Source organism: Dryas octopetala, chromosome 6, assembly GCF_963921425.1.
Source record: "Dryas octopetala chromosome 6, drDryOcto1.1, whole genome shotgun sequence".
NCBI classification, from domain to species: domain Eukaryota; kingdom Viridiplantae; phylum Streptophyta; class Magnoliopsida; order Rosales; family Rosaceae; genus Dryas; species Dryas octopetala.
Genome location: NC_141371.1, coordinates 2,989,472 through 3,015,583, shown reverse-complemented (window position 1 = coordinate 3,015,583; position 26,112 = coordinate 2,989,472). Strand labels below are relative to the sequence as shown.

At 36.2% G+C, this 26,112-nt stretch overlaps 4 protein-coding genes across 5 annotated transcripts; 2 read left to right on the top strand and 2 right to left on the bottom strand.

The window, feature by feature from the left end:
• Nucleotides 1–7,056: 7,056 nt before the first annotated feature.
• On the top strand, nt 7,057–13,599 carry LOC147281102 (kinesin-like protein KIN-14I). 2 transcript variants are annotated; one of them, XM_086246200.1, is made up of 20 exons: nt 7,057–7,189; nt 7,802–7,968; nt 8,092–8,235; nt 8,396–8,617; nt 8,702–8,773; nt 9,105–9,173; nt 9,453–9,530; nt 9,682–9,748; nt 9,794–9,846; nt 9,950–10,031; nt 10,107–10,202; nt 10,303–10,479; nt 10,560–10,666; nt 10,769–10,947; nt 11,046–11,207; nt 11,478–11,731; nt 11,827–11,990; nt 12,124–12,318; nt 12,444–12,973; nt 13,192–13,599. In XM_086246200.1, the coding sequence occupies exons 1-20, from the start codon at nt 7,072–7,074 to the stop codon at nt 13,358–13,360; spliced, it is 3,105 nt and encodes a 1,034-aa protein (XP_086102326.1). In that variant the 5' UTR covers nt 7,057–7,071; the 3' UTR covers nt 13,361–13,599. The 2 variants fall into 2 exon arrangements, with proteins under 2 accessions (XP_086102326.1, XP_086102325.1); XM_086246199.1 differs by having other exon boundaries at nt 9,682–9,846.
• Nucleotides 13,600–14,905: 1,306 nt separating this feature from the next.
• On the top strand, nt 14,906–18,511 carry LOC147281101 (Protein phosphatase 2C family protein). Its single transcript, XM_086246687.1, has 8 exons — nt 14,906–15,109; nt 15,623–15,876; nt 16,201–16,372; nt 16,469–16,686; nt 16,795–16,902; nt 16,999–17,124; nt 17,215–17,444; nt 17,744–18,511. The coding sequence occupies exons 2-8, from the start codon at nt 15,667–15,669 to the stop codon at nt 17,961–17,963; spliced, it is 1,284 nt and encodes a 427-aa protein (XP_086102813.1). The 5' UTR covers nt 14,906–15,109; nt 15,623–15,666; the 3' UTR covers nt 17,964–18,511.
• A 507-nt stretch (nt 18,512–19,018) lies between these two features.
• On the bottom strand, nt 19,019–19,720 carry LOC147281100 (wall-associated receptor kinase-like 20). Its single transcript, XM_086249285.1, has one exon. The coding sequence runs from the start codon at nt 19,718–19,720 to the stop codon at nt 19,019–19,021; it is 702 nt and encodes a 233-aa protein (XP_086105411.1).
• A 3,282-nt stretch (nt 19,721–23,002) lies between these two features.
• MTSSB (mitochondrially targeted single-stranded DNA binding protein) lies at nt 23,003–25,608 on the bottom strand. Its single transcript, XM_086248893.1, has 6 exons — nt 25,419–25,608; nt 24,763–24,950; nt 24,292–24,500; nt 24,107–24,207; nt 23,548–23,607; nt 23,003–23,297 (listed from the first exon to the last, which is right to left on the bottom strand). Exons 1-6 carry the CDS (start codon nt 25,489–25,491, stop codon nt 23,281–23,283), a joined length of 648 nt encoding a protein of 215 aa, XP_086105019.1. The 5' UTR covers nt 25,492–25,608; the 3' UTR covers nt 23,003–23,280.
• Between the last annotated feature and the right edge of the window lie 504 nt (nt 25,609–26,112).

The window sequence follows — 26,112 nt, the reverse complement described above, 5'->3', positions numbered from 1 at the left end:
TAATTTCTCCGAATTTGGTAATGCACCCCAATAATTCTAATCACAAGGTAATCAGCTTGCAGCTCAAATACAGTACAATTTCTTTTACTGCTATGTTGGTTGGACCATTATCCTTACTTTTTTCCCCAATTCCATCATTTCCAAGTTTCCAACCCATAAATATTCATAATTTTTTTTTTCAATGCATAAGGTAAAAGGGGGTGTCAACATTTATTTATATGACACTATTGTTAAAAGAATTAGCCTTTTGAGAGAGATATTATATTATTTGCACTTTAAAAATAAGTTTTTGCATTCTTATGTGATTCATTTAGAAAGTCATTTTTTAGGTACGAATATAATTTTTCTTTAGGAAAAGACATTATCACTTATGATCATTGAGATTAAATTTGGATTTTCTCCAAGATTTTTGACAAAAGTGCTAGTTTAGCTCATCCAGCTGGCTAAGGATCCTCTAAGTTTAGGCTTTTTCCCTTCCTTATATAAAGAAAAGCCAACAAGAAACATGTGGAGTAAAAACTATTAATTGCAAAAGATTATGGGGTTTATTTTGTCATGTGCACAATGATTTTATTTAGAGGACTGCTATTTGCACACCCTTTTTTTTTCTTTTTGCACACACTTTTCTCTTACACACTCCCTATCTTCTCCTAAAATTTAAAATTTTCCTTTAACACACCCCTCCAATTACCCTAATACCCCTATTTTATACATTTCACAAAATTTCTCACAACACACCCCTTCACCCACCACACCCCATCAACTCATACAAAAAAAAAAAAAAACACACAGCCCTTCCCCCTCCCTCACCCGACCACCTCCCTCCCTCTCTCCTTCCCTCACCGACCACTTACCTTTCTCTCTCCTTCCCGCAGCACCGACCTCTCTCTCTCCTCCCCGCAGCACCACCCTCATATCTCTCTCTCTTCTTCCGCAGCACTACCCTCCCTCTCTCTCCTCCCCTCCGAACACCATTAAAAAAAAAAAAATTCAGTTCGGTGGACTAGTGCCAAACTGGGCTGTTTTGTTCGGCACTCATCCGCCGAACAATCCTATTATATTCGGCGGATGACTGCCGAACGAAACAGCCTAGTTCGGCACTGGTCCGCCGAACCTGCCGAACTGCATTTTTTTTTTTAATGGTGGCTGGTTATGGGCTTTGAGGTGGAAGACGAGGTGCTGCGGGCGGAGGTGTAGCAGCGTGTGGGCAGCAGCCAAGGTTGACGGTGAAGAAGAAAAAAAAAAGGATGAGAATGGGGTGTGTACGCGGGGGGGGGGGGTGAGATGGGAATGGGGTGTGTGGGTGAGGGGAGGGCCAAAGTGGTCTTTTTTTTTTAATTTTTAATTTTTTTTAGAAAAGGGTGTGCAAAAAGAAAAAAAAAAGATGTGCAAATAGGAGCCCTCTTTATTTATAAGCTTTTGCAAGTTCAAACATTAACCATTGCTTTTTTTTTTCTTCTTTTTTTTTGGTCTGATCCATTGCTTTTCAAGTGATAGTAAAGTTACGTTTACTTCATTACCTTTTTCTTTTTTCTTTTTTCTTTTTTTAGTGCTTGAGATTTGTTATGGATATCATACATGGGCTTGGGTCCAACCAACATTGGACCTATAGCAAGGTTTTGGTGGAGCCTTGCCTTGGGCTGACACAACAACATACGGGTCTTTACCCAGTTGCTTTTTTAACCTGCCCCAATAAGATGCTTGTCTATTGGGTCATACCCAGCTCCACTGAGGTTCATCATTGTGGGTTAGCAATTACACTCTTTTTTCTTTCTGGGCTTTCTGCTCTGGACCTTCCAACTTAATGGTCTCCTATTGATCTTCATACCAGCCCACTCAATGGTTTGGATTGGAGTACCAGCCCTCAGGCCTTTTACCAAATTACCCCTCTAGGTTCCTTGTGTTAAAAAACACAAGGGCAATTAGATGCATATTTATTATAATCCATAAACGTAAAAGGTGCTTATAAATTTATAATATCATATATATTATTGTTTTACAATATTTTTAAGCTTGGAATCACCTTTCTTATAGGAACAACTCATCTATTTCCTTTTCTTCCCTACATATGATATGACTTGAAGGGAATTGAGTTGTCCAATTCAATGACTTTGGGTGTTAGGCAAACCCCCCAGCCACTCAAAACTTGTTAAGCTAGCTAAGACCCAAATTTTAGGGACCATCCTAGGGACCTAGTGAGTGAGTACTTTGGCTAGCAGTTTATGATAATGAAGGGTTTCAGAATAAAGATTGGGTATATATCATATAATAGTATCTTTGCCTCTTAAAGAAGAACATCAAAGGCTTTAAGACCAATCTCTTGAATTAATGAGCTTATCTTTTCCCCTAGCTCCTGTATGCTAGATTTAGTGTGAGATGGTAGACATACCTACACTATTTCGATTTCACTTGGAAGATAATTAGGACTATTAATGAGAAGTAAAATTTGGATGGAACATTTATTCCACGTTATTATGCTAATGTGATGAGTTTAACCACTAATAGAATGCAGTTTTGGGATAAAGATTAACAATGTTGTTTTATTATTCTTATAAAAATATGCAGCATTATGATAATGGACCAGCAGAAACTTAAAAAAGGTTACAACTTGCCTTTTACCATCCATCTTAATTGGTTGGTCCAAAAGTGTGAGGCAGCCACAGACATAAAATTTTGATGCTGTTATGATATTAGGAGAAAGTGCCATGTCCAGCTTCACTCACCAGTCACCATTGCATATGATGGTCTCACTCTCACTTTTCATCCTGTTTTTTGCTTTTAGGATTAGTTTTCCAAATGTCCAAATAAATTAATATTCTGCAAATTATTTATGATAAGTTTGGGTCCAGTTAGGTTAAGATTTAGATTCGAACAAGGGCTCAGATAACTGGACATAGTGCATTGGCGTTTTTTCTAAGTTTCTGGGTTCATTGGAGATTGATTTGAACCTGATGATTACATAGCCAAAATTGACCTTAAAATTGACATGGAGCACCATTATACTATTATGCTAATTAGTAGTATATTCTTCAACAAACTATTGTTGACTTAGAGCTAAAGCCTATGGACCCTTTCAATCTAGCTAGTTATAGTTTGATAAAAAAGAAATAGAAAAATTATAGTTTGTTTTAGTGGTAAACCACAATAATAGCATCAACAATAGTAATAATAAATAAAAATTTCAAAATGTATCAACGATTAACAATTGCATGTTCATAGCTTATAAATTTGTGTTAAACCCGAATCTCATTATACAAAACAATAAATACGTCATCAAAAAAACTTTTATCGTGTCACGATTCATTACATTATAAGGTATATAATGTTAACATTGTCAATATAGAATACGATAAATTAAAATGTGTAGCTCAAATTATATTGAAATTCTAATTTGGAGAAAAATATCCAACAACTTTAAAGTTTAAACAATTACTTGTTTTGAAAATGGAGGGTCTCTTACTTCGACCAAAATCAAAAGCCTGGTTTCTCAGAAAACTATGCATGTGCATTTGTTGCTTCTATTATTTCTTTTATTTTGTAAACTCTTGATTTGATTTGATTTATTTTGTTAGGGAAAAAAAAAGAAAAAGAAAGAAGTTTTGATTTGATTTTGTTGACGTGTTTTGGCAGGTCGTTAGCCGGGCCAGTGGAGCCCAGTTGTCGCCACTGTTGGGCTTGGGCCGGCAGCCTTATAGCCTTCACTAATATTACATGCCGGCATATGATGCTTTGGGTCCTACCAATGGACTCTATTTTGTGGGCCCACATGCGTTTTTTTCGTCAATCTCAGCTCACATAAACGAACATTCAAAATTGGCGCCGAGCCTATTAGGTTCGTATCGTAACCGTAAGTTTGAATGTTTCAATCGTTGGAGGGAACAGGGCAATTGACAACAAAGCCCTTCTTCATTCCTTTATTTACCACGATGCCTCAATCTAGGTTTTTATATTTTTTTTAGGTTATGCCTCAATCTAGTTTGAATATGAATTATAATTTATAAGTAACTTACAATAGACCCCAAAGATAAGGACTTTGAGATCATATGTATCTTCCCCTTTACCCCACCCCCACCACAATGGAAAGCCTATTCAATCTTGGACTAAGCAACTTTACCATAAAAACATCAAAAACATTAAAAAGAAAATGAAGAAATGTGGCATAATTTTAAGATAACATAGGTTTCAATCTAATAAAAAAGCATTTCTTTTATGTGACCGCAAATGGCCTAAATCATGAAGTGGTGCACATATCATGTGCTCTTACTTGCCCTGCCCATGTTATATGTGCTAATGGGTCATCAATCATCTTTAAGTGACAAGTGGAAGAAGAGGCAAGAAGATAAGATGGTGTGGTGTTGTTCCTCTTTCAATTTCCTTTTCATTTTTTGGGGTTATATTTGATTGGTTTGCAAGGCTAGTCGCCCCCCCCCCCCCCCCCCCTCCCTTTGCCCTACTTATAGTATCAAGTTCAGGGATGAAGAATGTGTTGATAACTAGTCCTATATTAGATGGGCTAACTTTCTAATTAATGAGGTATAAATACTCATTGGGTTTCTTCACCCAATAATTTAGGATATTTAATATGGTATTAGAGGTGTAAGTTATCCTTATATAGACCACACACATAAAAATCTTGATGATCACTTAAAAGAGGGACCATTTATCCATGTGTATAACTAAAAGAAGGGTCTTATCTGATGAAGAATTTTGAGCACTAATCCCACAATACATGAATCTAGTGTATAATAAGACTATAAAATACGCTTTAATTGTAGACTTAATAAATTCAGTTTGTAGGATGAATGTTCAATATGATGCCTTTTTAAAAAAATATTTCTTTAAATATTTTTCATAACTTTTTTGGTTAGCTTCATGATATTGAGTTTGTGTGTATAATACTAAAAGAACTTTCTGAAGGGGCTTGATTCCATGAGAACTAGCTAGCAGCTGAACATTAAGTTTCAAGTAACATTATCTAAAGGCCAAGTTTTCATTTCTTAATTGGTTGAGTACAATGGTCCTAATGATCATCCTAACTTTTAACAACTGAATAATTGTTTTCAAATATATATATGATTAACTTCCCTAATAACCAAGCTCACATGTTTAGCCTTTACACATAAGCAAAGGGGTAGCTAGCCTATATATGTTATTGAAAAGATGAAATGGTATCATCTTAAAAGTTAAAAGCCATTGCACTGTTTCTGCTACTAAATCATATGCACTTGCCTTAGGTATGACCTCTGACTTTTGTATTTAATTATAGTAATTTTAAGCACGTACATGACCAAGTCCTCTGAAAAAAAAAAAAAAAAAGAAGTAGATGACCAGGTCATTTGAGAACAAAGACTTTATGAGAAATGTATGGAAGATTATATTACAATTTGAACATGAAAGGGATAAAAATAATGTCAAGATTAACAGCTATATTTGAGTTAAAAGATACCTAACTAGGTTTTGTCATCTTAATTAAAAAAGATTGGCCCATTTTTAACTTCTTCTAAAAATTTTGGAAGACATTTGGTATTGGGAATCACAATGTGCTTAGGCAAATAGAATAATGCACCAAATTAGGATACTGGCATATCCATCTATGTGTACAATTCACATCAAACCCACAAAAAGGGATTGAGGTGCAGAGACTACATTTTGATTATTTTCCATGTAAGGTTTTCTTAGCCTTTGATGTTGCCTTGTACTTGAGAGGTGATAATTGCTTATGCCCAAAAAAAAGAAAAATGAAAACGAGAGAGGTCAATGAATTTTTTTTTTTTTTTTTTTTGTGAATACAAATTCAGCAAGGTTTTCAATTTTTTAGGCTTATTTGCATATTTACCCTTGAAATTATAGTTTCCTCTCACTTTACCTCCTTTAAGTTTATTGTCTCAATTTACCTTCTATAAGTTTTTTTCGTGTCTCATATAATCCAAAACTGTCAATTCTATCGTCAATTAACCCCTGCCGCGTAAACGCCTTGTCTACAATTCAAAGTTCAAACAGTGGAATTGACGGCCTTGAAAGTTTCGGGTTATGTGAGACACATAAAAAACTTACATGGAGTAAATTGGGACAATAAAATTTAAGAGGGTGAAGTGCGATGAAACTATAGTTTAAGAAGTAAATGTGCAAATAAGTTTTTATTTTTATTTCTTATGCTACCATCATAATAGGAAAAATTATTGTATATGATTGTAACACCACATAGCATAATGATGTGGTGTTACCAATCCACTCAAATTATAACGCGTGGACTATTTTAAGGGTTTTTTTCTATTTTTTAGAGTTTTATAAATTAATTATCATACACATATTATAATTTGAGTGAATTGATAACACCACGTCATCATGCCACGTAGTATTACGATTACACACAATAATTTCTCTCATAATAGACCTCCCCCAATAAAAAAAAAACAATTAAAAAGCACAAGGTTAATTTTGTTTTGTTTGAGACAAAAATGTTTCAACCAATAGCAATTGACTAAAGAGATTTCTCTCTATTAACAAAATCATTTTCTCAATTTTTTATAATCTACAATTAGATTTAAAAGTTTTTGTTACCCGTGAAATATAAACCATTGAAGGCCAGTTCTCCGAGAGGCTCGGAAGCAGGTTCGGTGTAGCTTTTTTCTTCAATATTAGACAGACAGAGAGACAGAGAGGGAGAGAACCAAAACAAGCTAAAACAGAGCGAGCCAAGAAAGCTGAGAAAAACAGAGAGAAAGTGAGGGAATTAGGGCGACAAAATCATCCAAAACACTATTTTCTCCCTCTGCACTTTCCAATACTCTGTTTCTCTTCTCAAAATTAGGACCTTCATCTTCACAACCCAACTCTTCTTCATATCTAATTTCACTCTCTCCCTCAGAGAATGCAATCCAAATTTCATTAGTTTCACCTTAAAAAAAAAAGAATCAAAATTTTATTTTTTCATAATTCCCATCACAATTTTGACTTTTGCATTGCTTTTTTGATGATTTTGGGCCTCTTGGGTTCATGGGTTGGCGTTGAATTTTGAATTTGGGTGGGTTTTAACGGTCAGATTTTGGTTTCTGAGTTTTCTCGGTGGTAATGGCGACGGAGCAAGTATTACCCTTCTCTGTAGCTTCTGTGGTTGAAGACGTTCTTCAACAGCATGGGACTCGTTTTAGCGATGTTGGCTTGGCTTCTAGGAAGGCCGAGGAAGCTTGTAATCATCTTTCCTTCATTTTCTTTATCTTTTTAAACTTTGAATTTGGTTTAATTTAAGTTGTATTTTATCGAACTCATTGTTCTTCAATTTCTTGGGAGTTTTCTGCTTTAGATTTGATTGGAATTTGTGGAATTTTAACGATTATGGGGTGGATAAATTCTTTTGGGAATATGATCACTAAATTTTCATGAAATATGTGGTGAGATATTTATTTGGATGCAAACTTAATGTAAGGATTTTTTTTGAATTACTGGAATGTCTAAAATTTTACATGGAAGCCCAAGAATCCAATTTTTAAGGAATGATTATTTATTTATTTTTTCCTTTTCATATCTCTCTCTTTCTAGAATGTCTAATTTTTCTTTATGATTTCTGGAATTGAATCTTGGGGGGAACACTAATCAATGAACTTGGAGATGCATTTAGATATCCTGAACTTAAAATTTACAACAACAATTCCACAGTAGAACCAAGATTTTCTGATCCTATGACTTAAAACAGATTTAAGAGTTTTTTTGCCCTTTTCAGTGTTGGATGATGAATATCCTTTACATTGAGATTTTCTATATAGCAAGTAAAAATAAATGTTGCCATACTATTATTATGCAGCCTTGAGAAGGTATGAAGCAGCTGGGTGGCTGAGAAAGATAGTTGGAGTTGTGGGGGGTAAAGATTTGCCGGCGGAGCCTTCTGAAGAAGATTTCAGGCTTGGATTGCGAAGTGGAATAATCCTTTGCAATGTTATTAACAAGGTTCAACCCGGAGCTGTGCCAAAGGTATGACTCAACTTGGTTTTTACTTTGCTTTTGTCCTTTTTTTTTTTGGTTAAACTTTGCTTTTGTTCAAGCTCTTTATTTATTGACTGTTTTTGATAATGTTAACTGCCCTTTTGTTTTTAGGTAGTTGAAGGCCCTTGTGACTCCGTTATTATTCCTGATGGGGCAGCTCTATCAGCATTCCAGTACTTCGAAAATGTGAGAAACTTCCTTGTGGCAGTGGAGGAATTGGGGCTTCCAACCTTTGAAGCCTCTGATTTGGAACAGGTTGGTGCTGTTCTAGTTGCATGAAAGAGAAAACTTGAAGAATCCATTTTGGTTCCTTCTCTAATTATGTGTTGATGAATCCATATGGTTTAGGATGAAATGCATTATTACTGTGTTTGTTGTTCTTGCTGTGACATTTTTCCACCCTCTGAATTTACAGGGAGGGAAATCTGCAAGAATTGTGAACTGTGCACTAGCACTGAAATCATATAGTGACTGGAAACAAGCAGGTAGAAGTGGATCATGGAAAATGGTGAAACCACCTATTGGTGGGAAATTTTTGCGAAAAAATTCAGAACCATTCATGAATTCCTTTTCAAGGACCTCATCATGGGGAGAAAAGCTGCTCGATAGTTTTGCCTGTGAAGATCTAAATGAAGCAGTTAGTGAGATTTGATGTTTCTTAAAATTTGTATTTACACTCATTATATTGTAGAAGATAATTGTTCTGTTTTCTGATCTTCAGAGTTCCTCTCATTCCTTACACATGCTAATCCGTGAAGTTCTTGCGGACAAAAGGCAAGAAGACATTCCAATCGTAAGGGTTCTTTTGCCCGTTATGCTGATTATCTTAATAAAATTATACTGATGTGGATGGGAGTCAATATAAATTTCATTCATTTTTGTCATGAAAGAAACTGTGGAGGTACTGTAGGCCATTAATTGATCCAGTTGCTTGCTGTCATCCAATGGAATTGGTATACCCCATATATTGGGATCATCTAGTGGATCCAGAAATTTATAATTTGGCCTTTTAAGGGTCACATTCTTGCTTATATTATCATGTTTCCCGTTCAGCCTGAGCATTCTCTTTGCCAATTGATTATATATATATCTTAGAGAAACAATTTCTCGTTGCTTTTTAACAGATTGTGGAATCTATGCTCAGTAAAGTCATGGAGGAGTTTGAGCATCGGCTAGCAAGCCAAAGTGAACTGGTAAGTAGCTGTCTTTCTTCAACATTGGTTTACTATTTTATATGCCACTTGTTTCTTTTTCCCAACGAAAGCTCATTGCCTCCTTTAGAAACATTGGTATATATGATAAATGTGGATGTCTAAGGTCTACTTCTGGTTAGACTTGTATCCTGTTTCCTGACTCATAGAACTTGTACTGATTTGTTAATGTATTTATGTACATGAATTATCTGTATGGTTTCACAATTAATTACTATCAGGCTTCTATTGGTGATTTATTTCTTTTTGATAACATGACAGATGAAAACAACTTCCAGAGATGTGGAGTTATCTGGCCCTGATAGATCTCTTTCTGAATGTGCTTCTGGTGATATGAAGGTATAATTATTGATTTACCATGGAATGTGTGAAATGCAAGTGACATTTGTGACAGTGGGATAAAATTTTGTGCATGCAATCTCGATTATTTTAAGATCTTATATCTTTAGCACAATCGGGTGACATTTTCTTCCACTGATGGATGATTAAGATTGAAGAGAAGGCTGACACTCAAATAAAAAAGGAAGAAATATGTGACCATGAAGAGGGATCAGAAAGCCAGTTTTCAAAACATACAATGTTGGTTGAGGAGGGATCAAAAGGCCAGTTTTTAAAAAAGAAAATGCTGGTGGAACGACAACAGAAAGATATTCAGGTAAATAAATGGCAGTTGTATCTTATTAGCAGGCTTAGCAGCTACAAATTTTTTTAATCTTCCCTAAAGAAGTACTGGTGAAATTGTTGTTAATATTCTGTAGGAATTGAAACATACTCTATATGATACAAAAGAAGGAATGCAGTTTCTACAAAGGAAGTACCAGGAGGAGTTCAACAGCCTAGGTATAACGTTAAACAAAAAATGGTATGATTTTTTCAAGTTCTTAATGGAGGACCATAACTAGTTTCCCTGTGTAGGTAAGCACCTGCATGGTTTGGCTCATGCAGCGTCAGGATACCAGAAGGTTCTTGAAGAAAATCGCAAGTTATACAATCAGGTACAAGATCTGAAAGGTAAAACTACTGGTCTTCTTTAAATTGTCTTCAATTTTATATTTAAAAATCAAATTATGTTTTTCTAAAAGATTAATGGTCATCAGTTATGTTTGATTAGGAAATATAAGGGTATACTGCAGAGTGCGGCCCTTCTTGGCTGGGCAATCAAATCGTTCCAGTACTTTTGATCACATAGATGAGGGAAATATTACGATTATCACCCCTTCAAAATATGGCAAAGAGGGACGGAAACCTTTCAGTTTCAACAGAGTATTTGGTCCTTTGACTACCCAAGGTTAGCTAGTCTCCATATAGGTTCATTCTTAATCTATCATATTTGTCCGCATTTTCACTGCTACGTTTCTTTCCCTGCAGAGGAGGTATTTTCAGATACCCAGCCTCTGATTCGGTCTGTTCTTGATGGCTACAATGTCTGTATATTTGCTTATGGCCAAACAGGATCAGGAAAAACTTACACTATGGTAAGATATGTGCAATTATAACATAGATAGTTTTCTCATATAACCTTTTATGTCTTGGCCAATTGACTCGTCAAGAATTATAAATTAATTTTACCAATGTAGACTGGACCGAAAGATATGACAGAGGAAGGTCGAGGTGTAAATTACAGAGCATTGAGTGATCTGTTTTTCCTATCAGAACAGAGAAAGGACACCATTTGCTATGAAATTTCTGTTCAGATGCTTGAAATTTACAATGAGCAAGTTAGAGATCTCCTTTCAACGGATTGTGGTAACAAAAGATATCCTTCATGAGTCATAACACTAATTTATTTTTCCTTTATTGTTATGTTCTTTACAATGCATATTATATTCCAATGTGTTCTTAACTTCAACATACATTAGAAATTCGTAACAGTTCTCATAATGGAATTAATGTACCCGATGCAAACCTTGTTCCTGTATCATCAACATCTGATGTTATATATTTGATGAACCTTGGGCATAAGAATCGTGCGGTGAGTGCTACAGCCATGAATGATCGGAGTAGTCGGTCTCATAGGTAAGATTAATGATGTACTGTAGATTTTAATTTGAGTGGTGTTCCCTTCTCACTTTACATTTACTGAAGTGATTGGACATTTACAAATTTTATGGCTCTCACTCTACACACACACACACACATGCCATGATGAAACACTAAATATACATGCATGAGTCCATCTAAACTAACTTCTATCACATTTCATATTCTGAAAGTGATCTTGCAACAATAATGATCCTATCATATGCATAGATGTAAACATTGACTTCCTTATGTTACCATAAACAGCTGCTTGACAGTTCATGTTCACGGAAAAGACCTGACTTCTGGAAGTATCTTCCGTGGTTGTATGCATCTAGTTGACTTAGCAGGAAGTGAAAGAGTTGACAAATCTGAGGTAACAGGAGATAGATTAAAGGAGGCACAACATATTAACAAATCCCTCTCAGCTTTAGGAGATGTCATTGCATCTCTTGCTCAAAAGAATTCACATGTTCCTTACAGAAATAGTAAACTCACACAACTGCTCCAAGACTCGCTTGGTAAGATTGTTTAATAACCTTTAGCTTAGATAGGGAATGTCTTATTTCTGGTGTAGTCTCCTCTGTAATATTTAGATCGGTCCTTGTACTGTCAGGAGGGCAAGCGAAGACACTCATGTTTGTTCACATTAGCCCTGAGCCAGAAGGTCTGGGAGAAACAATTAGTACCCTCAAATTTGCGGAACGGGTGTCCACAGTTGAGCTTGGTGCTGCTCGAGTTAACAAAGATAGTGGAGATGTAAAAGAGCTCAAAGAACAGGTGGTCTATGGCTCCTATTTTTGTTCCCAATTATATGTGCACTAAATTTGAGGAGCGTTATGCTTTGATGATTTGGAAGGGAAAAAAAAAGAGAGGTGAACCTCTTGTTTACTATATATGCTTTCCTTTACAGATTGCTACTCTTAAGGCAGCCTTAGCAAGGAAGGAAGGAGAGGGAGAGCACAACCTTCAAAATTCTCAATCCTTAAGCCCAGAAAGACTTGGAATGAAGTCTTCTGGGTCTTTCCCTGTGCTACCTGGTTGGAAAAGCACTGGAGATCTTTCTGGTGGTCGCAGGCAACCAACAGAGGATTTTGGAAACATAGAGGTATTGGTCAAGTATTAAATTGATAGACTGAAATTTTATGTTATCTATGTTATTTATACGGATCAGTCTAGGTATTGGCCAAGTATTTGTGGTTCAAATACTAATCAAAATTTGGGTTTCACTAGGTTCGCAAAAATTCTGCATTAAAGCCCAAAAGGCGAAGTTTAGATCTCCAAGATATGTTGATGAATTCACCTCCCTGGCCACTTAGCAGTCCTGGGTCGAATGGAAAGGAGGATGATAAGGAATCAGTAGTTTCTGGTGATTGGGTTGATAAGGTCATGGTGAACAAGAATGAGAGCGCAGGTAGAGAAGAAAATTCATTAGGATGTTGGGATGTGGACAACAGACAGTTGCAAGAGATGTTTGGTCAGAGTTGCCTCCTTGAGCCTTCGAAGATATATACGGAACAACAGTTAGGTAAATCAACAGCAAACAAAGAGGAGAGCCAAGACTATGAAGTACAAAGGATTCGATATGAGATGACCACCACTGATGAGTCTGATGAGCTTGAGGCTGCAACTAGTGATTGTTCGGAGCCAGACATGCTTTGGCAACTACATACTGCTAAAGCTAGCAACATTCCAATTCCAAATGGGTTGGGAGCAAAAGCAAAGAAAACCAATCCCAGGCCAATAAAAAGCCCGGAAACTAGGTAAGCTCTGATTGCCATCAGTTTACAGTGATTTCTTTGAATATTGAATTATGGATGCACACATACTACTCTTCTCATGCATATATGAATTTCCCTGTGAGAAACTAGCAAGTTTTAACACAGCGTGCATGTAAACACTGCCCATCAATTTCTTGTATGCCCGCCACTTTGATATATATGTTCTAATAAATTGTTTTCATTGATCTTCTTGTAACCAGGAGTTTCATTCCATCAATGATTCCTTCGCCATCAGTACGGAAACCTTCTCCATCACGCATACCTTCGCCATCACGGAAACCACCGAATGGGGTTACTCAACCTTCGCACAGGGCTGGAAGGCAGGCGGGTCCTGGCGAATGGAAGCGAAAATCTGGGAATGCAAAGTGATGATGAGAATATTACTGTTATGGTGTGTTGACGGAAGTTTGCTGTATGATTCTTTTGCTTTTCTTTTTTTGTCCGTGTCATTTTTGGTGTGTTCATATATAATATATAGAGAGAGAGAGAAAGAGAGGTTTTCTATATATGCATATATGTATATTGAAAAGGCAACTAGTTCAGTTGCCTGAGTTTCTTCGGTGATCACAAGATGTATGGTGTCGCACCCCGTTCATCTCAATTTGTTTATACGGGTGTTGATTTTGCAACTAAGGAAACATGTTTTTTTTTTTCCCCTCTAATGTGTTCTGGTCCCTCTGGAATAGAAAAAAAATGAGAGAAATGGTTTATAGTTTCATAATAATAGTGGAGAGTTTTTGTGCATGGAGTGCGAGACGTGCGTGGCTGCCAACATGGGCTTATTAGTTTTGCTTTGTCTAACTTTTACCCTTTTTGATTTTCCTGAGCTTTCTTGAGCTTGATTGATTAATTGGCCGGTCCATAAGTCATCTCTTCTATCTGTACATATGCAACGCGCACACAAATTCATTCATTAATTTTCATATTTTTGTGAGAATTTGATGGGTGGGCAAGTTTTATTGCAAGATTTCATTCATTCAATATGTAACAAACAAAATCAATAACACAACACAAGTACCATCCCAGCCACACTCGGGTTCATCCCAGCCTTTGCTGTCATCCAACGGTCAACATTAGTCATCCGCAACAGAGATGGACTGCAGACTGGTATTAGATATAATGAGTGCTTCAGGGATCACTGGGCTGCAGCCGGCAGGTAGAGGTGTCAAACGGGCCGGGTCGGTGCTTTTGTGCTGTGCTCAAGTTGGTCCATATAGTTAAAACTTAGGCCCGGTACGGCTCACGGCCCGTAGACCATTCGTGCTCGTGTCGTGCCATAAACGGACCGGCTCATGGACCTTTTTTTCTTTTTATTTGTTAGGGTGATAAAACTAATCTTATGATATTTTTTTCTTGTTTATAATTAAATATTAATATTATTTTTCATGAAAATTAAATATTTTTGTTAAAAAGTTCTCTAATAATAGAAAAAAACAATGTTAAAAGAGTTGTGCCTAATTCAAGCCAATTTTGTACCCGTATTCGTGCCGTGTTTGACTCGTGTCGTATTCGTGCCGTACCGTACCATTTTAGACCTCATAACAGGTTTTACTTTTACAAATTTGAGTAAAAAACGACATAACATGAAACAAAAAATAACGGGTTACTAATGAGTCCACATAATTTCAACACAACACGGTACATTTCAATCTAAACACTTAATTTTAATTTTTCTTGTCATTTCGTATGGTGTGAACAAATCAATAAGATATTGCAAGGTCTAATCCCGACAGTCCAAGGAGGAACGCACAAGTCACAACTGGACAAGTCAAACGGACCCATATGTCAACGAGTATCAATCAAAGGCCATTTTCGTCATTTCCTAATGCATTTGTAAACGAAGGACTAGGACATAAATGTCATTTGCCAAGAGCTTGCCCAAAAATTCGTACACTTCTTCCACATCTCTCTCAAATCACAGAAAAAGCTGACTCTCTCTCTCTCTCTCTCTCTCTCTCTCTCTCTCTCTCTCTCTCTCCCTCTTAGGGTTTATTTTTGAACAACCAGTGAAGTGAGAGCTCAATTTCAATGAAGGATTTGTAGATGGACTTCAATGTCAGATCCTCTCTGCTCGATCTGTCTTCTGTGACTGTCTGTGTTTCAGCTGTGCGTTCTACGGTATCTAAATATTTCCGATTTTCACTAATTTTTCATTTTGGGCATTTCGCAATCTTTTTAGTATTTTTGCAATTTTTATCATTTTTTGTAGTTCGGATCAGCTCAATTGTTCTTTTCTAGTAAATTTGTGTGGGAATTAATTAGATTGGATTGTGTAAGATGGATTTACTGGAATCGTTTTGATGGATTACGGTTCTTAGAGGATCTAATTATTCGCACATTTTATTAAGTTTCTAATTTCTGAAGCTTACTTACTGATTGTGTGTATAGAAGCACTAGGTCAGTAGTGGGTGATTTTTACTTTGTATTGAAACTGAATAGATGAGTTTGTAGGAGTTTAGATTGAATGGGTCTTGAAAATGTTACAATGTATGCTTAACACTTTATTTATCTAATTATGTGTAAAACATTCATATCAGTTGGTGGAGATATGAGGTGGTTTTAGTACATGTAGATGTACATTGTACGCAGTGAACTTCTGACGAGGTTTTGTTTGATTGTTTCAATGATTAGGGTTTTGGCACTTGGGTCTTGGAAATGTCACAACAAAGACTAAAATGAGCCAAACTGAAGTGTCGAGGATGAAATCTCCTCTTGTCCCACTTGCGACTTTGATTGGTCGTGAGCTTAGGACCGAGAAGGTTGAGAAACCTTATTTGAAGTATGGGCAGGCTGCTTTGGCAAAGAAAGGAGAGGATTACTTTCTTATAAAACCAGATTTCCAGAGGATTCATGGGAATCCGTCAACATCATTTTCTGTCTTTGCGGTATTGTTTTATTTTTCCCTGTTTTCCGCCTTTGTGCTTATTTAAAGTACACCTGATCTCTGCTTGGATGCTGAAAATCTGAGGAAAAGGAAAAGAATTATAGAATTGTTAACCGTGGAAATTTCCTTATACCAGGTTTTTATAGATGTATTTTGTTCAGTTGAGTGGAACCCTATGTTTTCTCAGGTTTCAAATAGTGTGATAAAAGAGAAATAAAAAGTTTAGTAACTTTTCTTTCTTTTCCTACATTTGTCAGCACCAAAATGGAGCATCAGTTCTATTCCACACTCTTTCTGATACCAATTTGAAATTATTAATCGGCAGATTTTTGATGGGCATAATGGTATATCAGCTGCTATTTTTGCAAAGGAGAATTTGTTGGATAATGTTTTGAGTGCAATTCCTCAAGGAATCAGTAGGGATGAATGGCTTCAAGCCCTTCCTCGGGCACTGGTTGCAGGTTTTGTGAAAACTGATATAGAATTTCAGCAGAAAGGTATGCATCAAAACCATTTTTTTAGATTACATAATTTCTTTCTTTTTGTGTTTACTTTTGTTTTTCCTTAGCCTTATGATATAATATCAACCACAGGGGAAACTTCTGGTACAACCGTGACATTTGTTGTGATCGATGGTTGGACTGTGACTGTTGCTTCTGTTGGGGATTCTCGATGCATATTGGACACCCAGGGAGGTGTTGTTTCACTCTTGACTGTTGATCACAGGCTGGAAGAAAATGAAGAAGAGAGGGAGCGTATTACTGCCAGTGGGGGTGAAGTAGGAAGGCTCAATGTTTTTGGGGGCAGTGAGGTATATCATAGTTTATTTTGTTCATCCTTGGAACTTGTAAAAAGAAAGATATTTCAATTGAAAAACGTTTCTTTGAGAGTAAGTTTCAAATTTTTACATGGTTCACAGGTTGGACCCCTCCGCTGCTGGCCCGGTGGGTTGTGCCTTTCTAGGTCAATTGGTGACACAGATGTGGGAGAATTCATTGTCCCAATACCACATGTCAAGCAAGTGAAAGTAAGTTCATCTTGTGCTGTTGGCAATGGTTCTATTTTACTTTTCTTTTCATGCAAAGTTTTAATGGTCAATAACTTTTTTTTCCTGGTTATGTAGCTTTCAAATGCTGGAGGAAGACTTATAATAGCTTCTGATGGCATCTGGGATGCATTGTCTTCTGATATGGCTGCCAAGTCTTGTCGGGGTTTGCCTGCAGAGCTTGCTGCAAAGCTGGTCGTTAAGGTGATGCCTGAGATGCAAACTTTATGTAGAGGCCCAGAAGATAAGTTTGATTTTACTGATTCAGTCCCAATGTTTTTTGTTCTGCTTCAGGAGGCTCTGAGGTCAAGGGGTCTGAAGGATGATACAACCTGCCTAGTTGTTGACATAATCCCATCAGACCATCCGGTCTTGCCTCCAACACCGAGGAAGAAGCAAAACATGCTTTCTTCAATTATCTTTGGGAAGAAAACTCAAAATTCTGTGAACAAAACAAATAAGCTTTCTGCTGTGGGGTTTGTGGAGGAGTTGTTTGAAGAAGGTTCAGCAATGCTCGCTGAAAGGTCCGTTCAGATTGGTTTATTATCTAATTGCTAATTATAAGGCAGCAAGAAATGGATTAGACAAAAACTAAATGCAGCAGAATATGAAGTCACTATATTGGCTACTGCTCTTCCAAATATGGATTCTTATTGAAATTGGAACCGCATTTTATTTTTCTTGTATATTTCCCTTACTTCACTGTATGCTATTAGCCATATGATTTCATTTTCCTGCCCTTGTGTTCATTTTGTGTGTTTATTTTTAGTATTGTTCTTTTGAGTTAAAGCCTTCACTTCTTTCTCTCTTGATGGAAATGCAGGTTGGGTAAGGATTTGCCTTTGGATGCAAATTCTGGGATTTTCCGATGTGCAGTCTGCCAAGTGGATCAGCCCCCAGCAGAAGGTTTATCAGTAAACTCTGGGCCTTTTTTCTCACCTGCATCAAAGCCATGGGAAGGCCCCTTCCTCTGCACAAACTGTCGGAAAAAGAAAGATGCAATGGAAGGAAAAAGACTGAGCAGTCCCACAGTGGCCTCGTAGTAACTTATCTGATTACATATTCTATTGTATTTTTTCTCTGGCAGTGTGAGCATGCTTGGTTTTCCCTTTTCAGGTGGGGTGACTATTATAGATGTGTGTAAGAAATGAAGTTGAGATATGCAGAGTAAGTAGGTATTTTGCACTTGTGAAAAGTATGTGTTGATTCTGGTTTGTGCTCAGCTGTTGGACTGACTGACAGAGCAGAAGTGTTATCTGGTAGATTTGTTTGTGATAGTTTGATCGCTAACAGCTTTAATTTGTAAGTAAATTGAAGTTTGCATAATGATACGTTTTGTTGCAGCAGCTCTCTGTGTTCAAGCAACAGCACGCAATCTAACTCATCGTTGCTCCCTCACTATTTAGCTTGTTACAACAATGAATGTATAATTGTTAGGAAAAAGTTTCTAACACGTGTTTGCATTTGTCTACAAAATCTGGTCAGACTTGGTTTGCCACTTCCATATTATTATGGTTTCATGTAACGGCATTGACTGTGTATCACAGAATTTATTCATTTATTTTTTATAGATGAGATTTTCTGATTGCCAGATTGCATATTACTCTATTTTTATTTTAAGAATGGTTTTTTTACCGTCACCTTGTCCCCTTTGGTAAGGGGTTTTGGAGATCATCTATAAAATGAAGAGTTACAGCTGAAGCTGATTGTTTGAAGATGTAAATTTCTGTTGGAGACTTTCTTAGATTTAGAACCTTAGATGCAAGTGTTACTAAAAAGAAAAAAGAAGGATATCTGGGGAGAAAAACTGCCATGTTTATGTTTGAAGTAGAGACAGGGTATTGGCTATTTGTACCAAAAGAAACATAAATAAAGACAGAAGTAGAAATTGATCAAAGACAATTTATTAACCAACAATTATAACACAATTATACCAGAACCATAGAAATTAAGCAACTGAAGACCAAGAGAAAGAAAACAGTAGCCTGACATTAGGGCATAACTGGAAACAACTTGCAAACTGCAAAGAAATGGATACGCATGACACTTGGTAGTAATAGCTAGCTGATCATCACCCACCAAGTGAAGTAGTGGATGATCAGTTAGGAGGCAATAGCATATATTGTAGCTCAATGCCATAGTTCCATTTCTCAACAGGATCTTGAGGCTTAATATCAACCACAGAAGTATAAGCAGTGCAGCCTCCAACTCTGACCCTGATCACATATGAAGTCATGTGTGAATCTTTCAAGTAATGGCAGCAGAGGCTATCTCTACATGCACTAATATTTCTTCCCTCCAGCATCTTATCCTCAAACTGCCTACAGAGGCTGTTTGAGGAACAGTTCAGAGGAGACCGAAGAAGATTATTGGAGCAGTTGAGCAATATGACTGTGTTGCGAGTAGATATGTTAAAGGGTAACTTTTCATCAAGTCTTAAACCTTGTGAAGAGAAATCAGCAGAATAACATGATGTGTGAGTATCATCCTCACCCTCTACTGTCAGATCAGGTGGGCTTATGATGAGTTTATAAGCATTTGGGTCAATGCTGAGGATCTTATACTTAAACCCTTCAGCTGACATGAACTCCAGATGAGCAACGGCACCATTGTTGTTGTTGCAGTAGATTCTGTATCTTGGGTCTCCACAACTCTCATCAGTGCTAAAAGGGTATGGAACTTCCATGCTACCACATTTTGGGCAAGCACCAAGGGCTAACACATGGACATGGGCAATTTGGATGATGATGAAAACAAAAAATATCAAAACCATATCGGCTGATACTCTAGCAGTGTCCATACTTAAATTTAGTACTAGAGGAAACACAATACTACAGTCTACAGAGTCTCCAGACACAGAGAACTAGAGAAGAAAGCAAAGCATTAGTTAATCAGGGGAATGTACATTGAAGTGTACTTATGTGAGTTCTATTTATATACTAGAATACAGTTCCTTTTTTTACAGAATGAATAGTGATTCTTTCACAAATAATAGTCATCAACAAAGGTGTGGCAACAGCTGTCACTTGTCCGTACGGTATAAAGTTTGAATGAATGAATAAATAGAGATTAAGAAATACCATTGCATATACCTACAAATTCTAATTACCAAAAGAATTAATTAATATTATTAAGTTGAATGGCACCCCCATGAACGGAGAAGCTAATTTGCTGGTTTCAAGTAGCTAGCCACCTGTTATTTTTTTTTGGTACGAGGGGGACTAGCTAGCTACCTCTGCCTGTTTCATTTACAATTAATGAGTGTGTTATTCCATAGAATCCAATATATTGTATTATTGTATCTAGATTTGCTTGGTTCACTATGCTTTTGGCATTCATTAAGTAGTAACCACAGAGGAATCACAAGACGGCAAGTAGCATGAAAAGGAATTAAAAATAGAGAAAGCAAGCTTCAAGGACAAAGATAATTCTAGAATTCCCGACAGAATTCTAGTACTTCTAACACTCAACACCTGTCAATCTGTCAAAAAAACTCTAAAAATATAGCTGGGACATGATGCCCAACATCTTGGTCGTGCAATTTGCCCTTGGAGGGGGCAGTGGGGCACCCATTTCCTAAAGCGGCCTCCATAAAGAAACATACATTTTTTTTTTTGGTTGACTGGGGGGTCACAGACCCCAAACAAACTAGATAGCAATCAGACGAGGCTGGCAGAAACCCAAAGAGTCAGCAAGGAGAGCTCCACGATGCCAAAGTCAAAGGAATGGCCCAAATGATCCAAAATATCAGCAGTACAGTTTTTCTCTCTATAAACATGAGGGAGTTTGCAGACCCAATTAAAGAAACATACATTTTGGGAAGGCTTAATTATCGATTTACCATCCAAAACTGTAACTCATTCCCACTTTACCACCTGAAAGTTTTTTTGTCCCAGATTACCACCTGTAACTTACATCCGTGTCCCATTTTACCTTGTTCCGTCAATAATTCCGTTAATGCTGACGTGGCGCACTGGATGTGAGCCACGTGTCACACCTTTTTTTGTATTTTTTAATTTTTTTGATTTTTCTATTTTTATAAACTTTGAAAATTAATTAAAAATAGCTCCGAACTTAGAAAAATACACGGAAAATTCCTACTGACTTGTCTTGACTAGTACTAATTTACTATGGGGTCAAAATGCCAATTTTCCCTCTAAAAATTTCCAAAAAATTTGGAAAGTCCAAATTTATTTCTAGAAAATTAAAATACTTTAGACTCTTTGGAAATTCATAAAATAATCTCCCGAACTCCAAAAAATATGATGTCTGCACTGTTAGTCTTCTAAAAACTAACAATACCTTTCTCGTGAACACTTGCTACCCAAAAGACCTCTCAGTCTTAGAAAAAAATAAAATTCCCTATAAAATAAATTCTAGAAAAATTCTAGAATTTCTGTAAAGTCTCGAAATAATTCTCTAAAACAGGCTTTTGGTAATTTTTCAAAATATTTTTGAGAATTTGTCCAAGAGTTTACAAAAATTCTAGAATTTATTTAATAGAGGAAAATTTATTTTAATTTTTTTATAAATGAATTTGGACTTTCTAATTTTTTTTGGAAATTTTTGGAGGGCAAATTGGTAATTTAACATTATAGTAAATTAGTGCTAGTCAAGACGAGTTCGTAGAAATTTTTCGTGTATTTTTCTGAGTTCAGAGCTATTTTTAATTAATTTTCAAAGTTTATAAAAATAAAAAAAAATAAAAAAAATGCGAAAAAAAGGATGTGACACGTGGCGCACATCTAGCGTGCCACATCAGCATTAACGGCCAAATCGTCAGCATTAACGGAATTGTTGACGGAAAAAGGTAAAATGGGACACGGATGTAAGTTACAGGTGGTAATTTGGACAAAAAAACTTTGAGGTGGTAAAGTGGGAATGAGTTACAGTTTTGGGTGGTAAATCGATAATTAAGCCTTTTGGGAATATTGGTAGTGTAAGAAGTGTAAACTTAATATCATTAAGGCCATCAAATGTGCTACTTTTTAGCAATCGTATAAATATTGCTGCTTCACAAGGGAGAGAGAGAGATGTAGATATATAGCCATGACTGAGTATAATCTAACATCAATGGTATTGGTCCAATTGGTGCACAATTAAAGCCAATCAACCAAAATTACCACCATTTATTTTTTTTAAAAAGGTCTTATTCCCAGGCCCACTAAACCAACCACAAACTCCACTTGTGTTAGTTAACCGTTCAAAACTATAGTCTATGACTATATATAGGATTTGCATTTATATGTTTAAAGTATCCCAAAAGCATATCAATAAAATTTGAAACAGGACAAGGGCTAAGGACAATCCTTTAAATTTTAAGACAACATAGCATGTGTAAAATATCATGCATTATGATCGCATCAATCATATTGGACATTGCAGCCTACCATTTTCATACAAGAACACTTTATGTCATACAAATATATTTAATGGTGGAGAATATATACCTTAGTAGTGAAAGAGTGAATCCATCAACATCTAAGTATTAAAAAAAAAAACAAATCGGTATAAGATGCAGTGTTTGCATTGTAAAATTTTCCTTCTCATAGAGTGAACAAACCATAGAATCTTCCTTCTCATAGAGTGAACAAACAAAAGTCGATCACCACAGTAGAATAAGAAGCATTCCCAATATTTATTAGAAATCAAATTATCATGTTTCCTCTAAATCTTTGTTGATCATAGGCTCATAGCTTATGATGTATAGCTCTCCATTTGGTCCTCAAGAAACTTGAAAGGAAACGTTCCAGAAAGGAAGACATTCAAGGCAAAATGGAAGCTGATTGTTTTGGCTTTTGAAGCAACAGAACCTACATTTGAGATACCTTCTGGATGGTTATATTAGATTTTAGAATAATCAGAGCCTCTTAACCTATCTGAATCTAACCCATTTCTCTGGCCACCCTTACCAAGGCATATGTTTTCCAGTTTGATCATATTGCCAAGCCAACGTCCTTTTATCACTATGAGAATGCGAACAAAATAGGTGATGACATAGGTAAGCTTTCAACAAAATTCAAGTAGTGAAAGAAGTTTAATCACATGGACAAAAGTAAAATAAATGGGATACATTAAATAGTCTTTACATATTGATCTCATTGTTAAGCACCCCTCCCTTCTCCAAGAGAGACAGGAGGGTAGATGACTTCATTCACTGGGGAAAGAAAGTGAACAATGAAGAGCAACTAATGAACTGGGGGATATATCTAAGACGATGAAAAATAAAAACTCAAGCATTTTTTCTTCGCTGGGTTACAACCAGACTAGCAAATATAATTTATGTTTCCTACAAAAGTGGCTTGAGCTGCTTTCCCTTTCCAAGACTGAGTTTTCCAAAACTTGCCAATAAACTGTTAGCTAAAGCAATTCTTCTCCTGCCATCAACAGATGAGCACATTAATCAAAATATTAATGTTGAAGATGATATCATATAACTCATACACTGACAGTTTGATATACAGAAGTAGTGATGACATTCCATGTAATGTATATTTTCCATCAGAGTCTCATAATTGGGATTGTGAGAGAGTACATTACTATTTACTGGCGGGTCATGCCATTTTGCAGATTCTGGAGAAAGCAAAATGAAAAAGAAGAAAGAGTAAAAGGAACTTAGTAACTTACGCAGATCATCCAAGGACATACTGCTGATGCTTTCTCCAGTTTTTATAAGACGAATCTTCCCTGCAGTGTAAAAATCACACTATAAGGAATTTCACAATGTTAATATCGAATGACAATAAATGGATAAAATACCATCTACATAACATATATATTTTTCCAGTTTTCTTTTCTTCATTTTGGAGGAGGGTTGAAGGGATAGGGTAGGCCTTTCAGGCCATGCTAAACATTGATAATATGCTTGCTTTCAACTTTGATTTGCCATGTTAGCACTTTCTACTGATGCAGAACAGGGTAACAAATATGTAAGTCTTCGTGCCCATGTTTATTCATCCACAACAGAAGCTTGTAGTAAATAAACTTCAGAGATCGACAATATTCTATGTTAAAACTAATTGTATCCTCCCAAGTTATCTCATTGCGACAAAAACTTGGAATATAAATGTAACTGGAGCAGGAGTATATGTAAGAAACACAAGTAAATCCATAAACACCGCAGAATTGAGAAACACAATTAAAAAAAAAATACAGAAAAAAAAAAACTGTAATTCTGGTTTTATACCATCATAGCGAACACATATCTCTGGAATATTTTTAACTTCACCGTTGATGCTATCATTGTAAACTCTAGTTTCAATGTCACCCTCAACATAAACTGATGAACTGCATTTAACCTCCAACCATTAGAGAAACAATATATAGAAACTTCATTCATCTTAAAAAAGAAAAAGAAAAATGGACATATACTTCTTAACAAATTGTTTAACCGCATAAGCACCAAGTGCTTCATTATGCACAGCAATTCGATGCCATTGAGCAGGTTTTGGCAAATCATTTGCTCCCATTATTCTTTGGTCAAACATGCCCCCTGTCCCAACCGTGAAGATAGTTACAGTTCGTCCATTCCTCAAGATCTTCTGCACGGGGGCTTGCCCAACTTTTCCACAAATAATAGCCTGCATAAATTCAGCACAGCCTGGCATAAACATCATATAAAACACATGAAAGAAGAATCTCTACACCATTGTTATTTGTGTCCCCAATGGAACTAAAAGGTTGTGTTAGGCTTATATATCTAGAACAATCCTTTTCCAGAGACCCCAAAAACTCTTTACATGTTATGACATAATGCACACATATAATGTATTTGTATGTATGTGTACACACATACAAATGAGTAAAAGTTATATTCTTTTACAGAAGCCAAACATGAAATACCTTGTGCACACCACGAAATCCCCAACCCCTCTTGGGATCCACGCCTTGGGCTTGCAAATTGAAATCTTTCTTGTCACCAAGGACATCGTCAAAATCTTTTTCAATCTCATTTATCTTTATGTCATCCTTGTCACTGTCAAACGAGCTACCCGAGCACCACAACTTTGAGCTTCTTTGCAGACTCACCGCTATAGGTCAAAATCACCATAAACACCAAATTATCTAGCTAATACACTCATTCTCCACACACACACACACACAAACACACTGTATTTCATTGTTCACATTCTTGGTATGCCTGCCACTATTTGAGAAAATTCCTCATAGAAAAAGCATGTAATTATGCTCTATTCTATGAAACATGTTATTCAAAACGTTCTTCTGGACTAAACCAATCTATGGAATTTCAATAATTCCAAATTAGACAACATACCAACCAACAAGATCATTTAGTTTTGTACTAACTAGTATGTGTGAAAAATATCCATTCAGAAAGGGTTTGAACTCAACCCAAAGAAACCCATAAACAAAATAAACATATTAAATAGTAAATCAGAAATAAGCACTACAAATTGCAAACTCATACATACAAATACACAAAACAAATATTTTGAGAGAGAGAGAGAGAGAGAGAGAGAGAGAGAGAGAGAGAGAACCAAGCGAGGAGGTGGGCGAGGAAGGAACGGAGACTCTCATAAACTTAGCAAATCTCAAAGCGACTGAACTCATTTTCAACTGAAAACTCAGTTTAGGAAAAGCGAATGGGTTGAAGGAGGGTTTAGCTGTTAGGAGGGAGAGACGGACTGAAAGAGAGGGTTTAAGAAGCCTTTTTCTCAGTTTTTTTATTTTTTTATTTTTCATTTGAGTAGTGCTAAGTGTACCGTATTTTGATACCATCTAGTGTACTATTTTTCTCGTGGAAGCTAGACCCATTAATACAAACGGAGTCCTCCTCTATTAAAGAGATGTACATTGATGGTACAAAAACATAGACCCCTAACATTTTCCTTTTCATTTATATGCACTCGGACACGGATCGGGTATTACTGAGCCTCTTTAATAATGGGGTAAGTGACGTGTCAAGACACATAAAATGGTAAAAAATAGTCAGTTGAGAGTATGTAATTCAATTATGAAGTGGAACCATACAAGTGATTAGTGGCGTATTAAGTTAATTAGTGATTAGCAGTTTTTAGATGAAGGTTATATATTCTCAAATCACCCTTGAAAAACTATTTTTTATTCTTGGAAAGGAAAACTTCAAAAAAGGTGAAGGCTAGCAACAACAATTTTTTTTAAATTTTTGTTTTGTAAGGTTTAGACTTGAGAGTTCATTTAGTGATCCTGAAG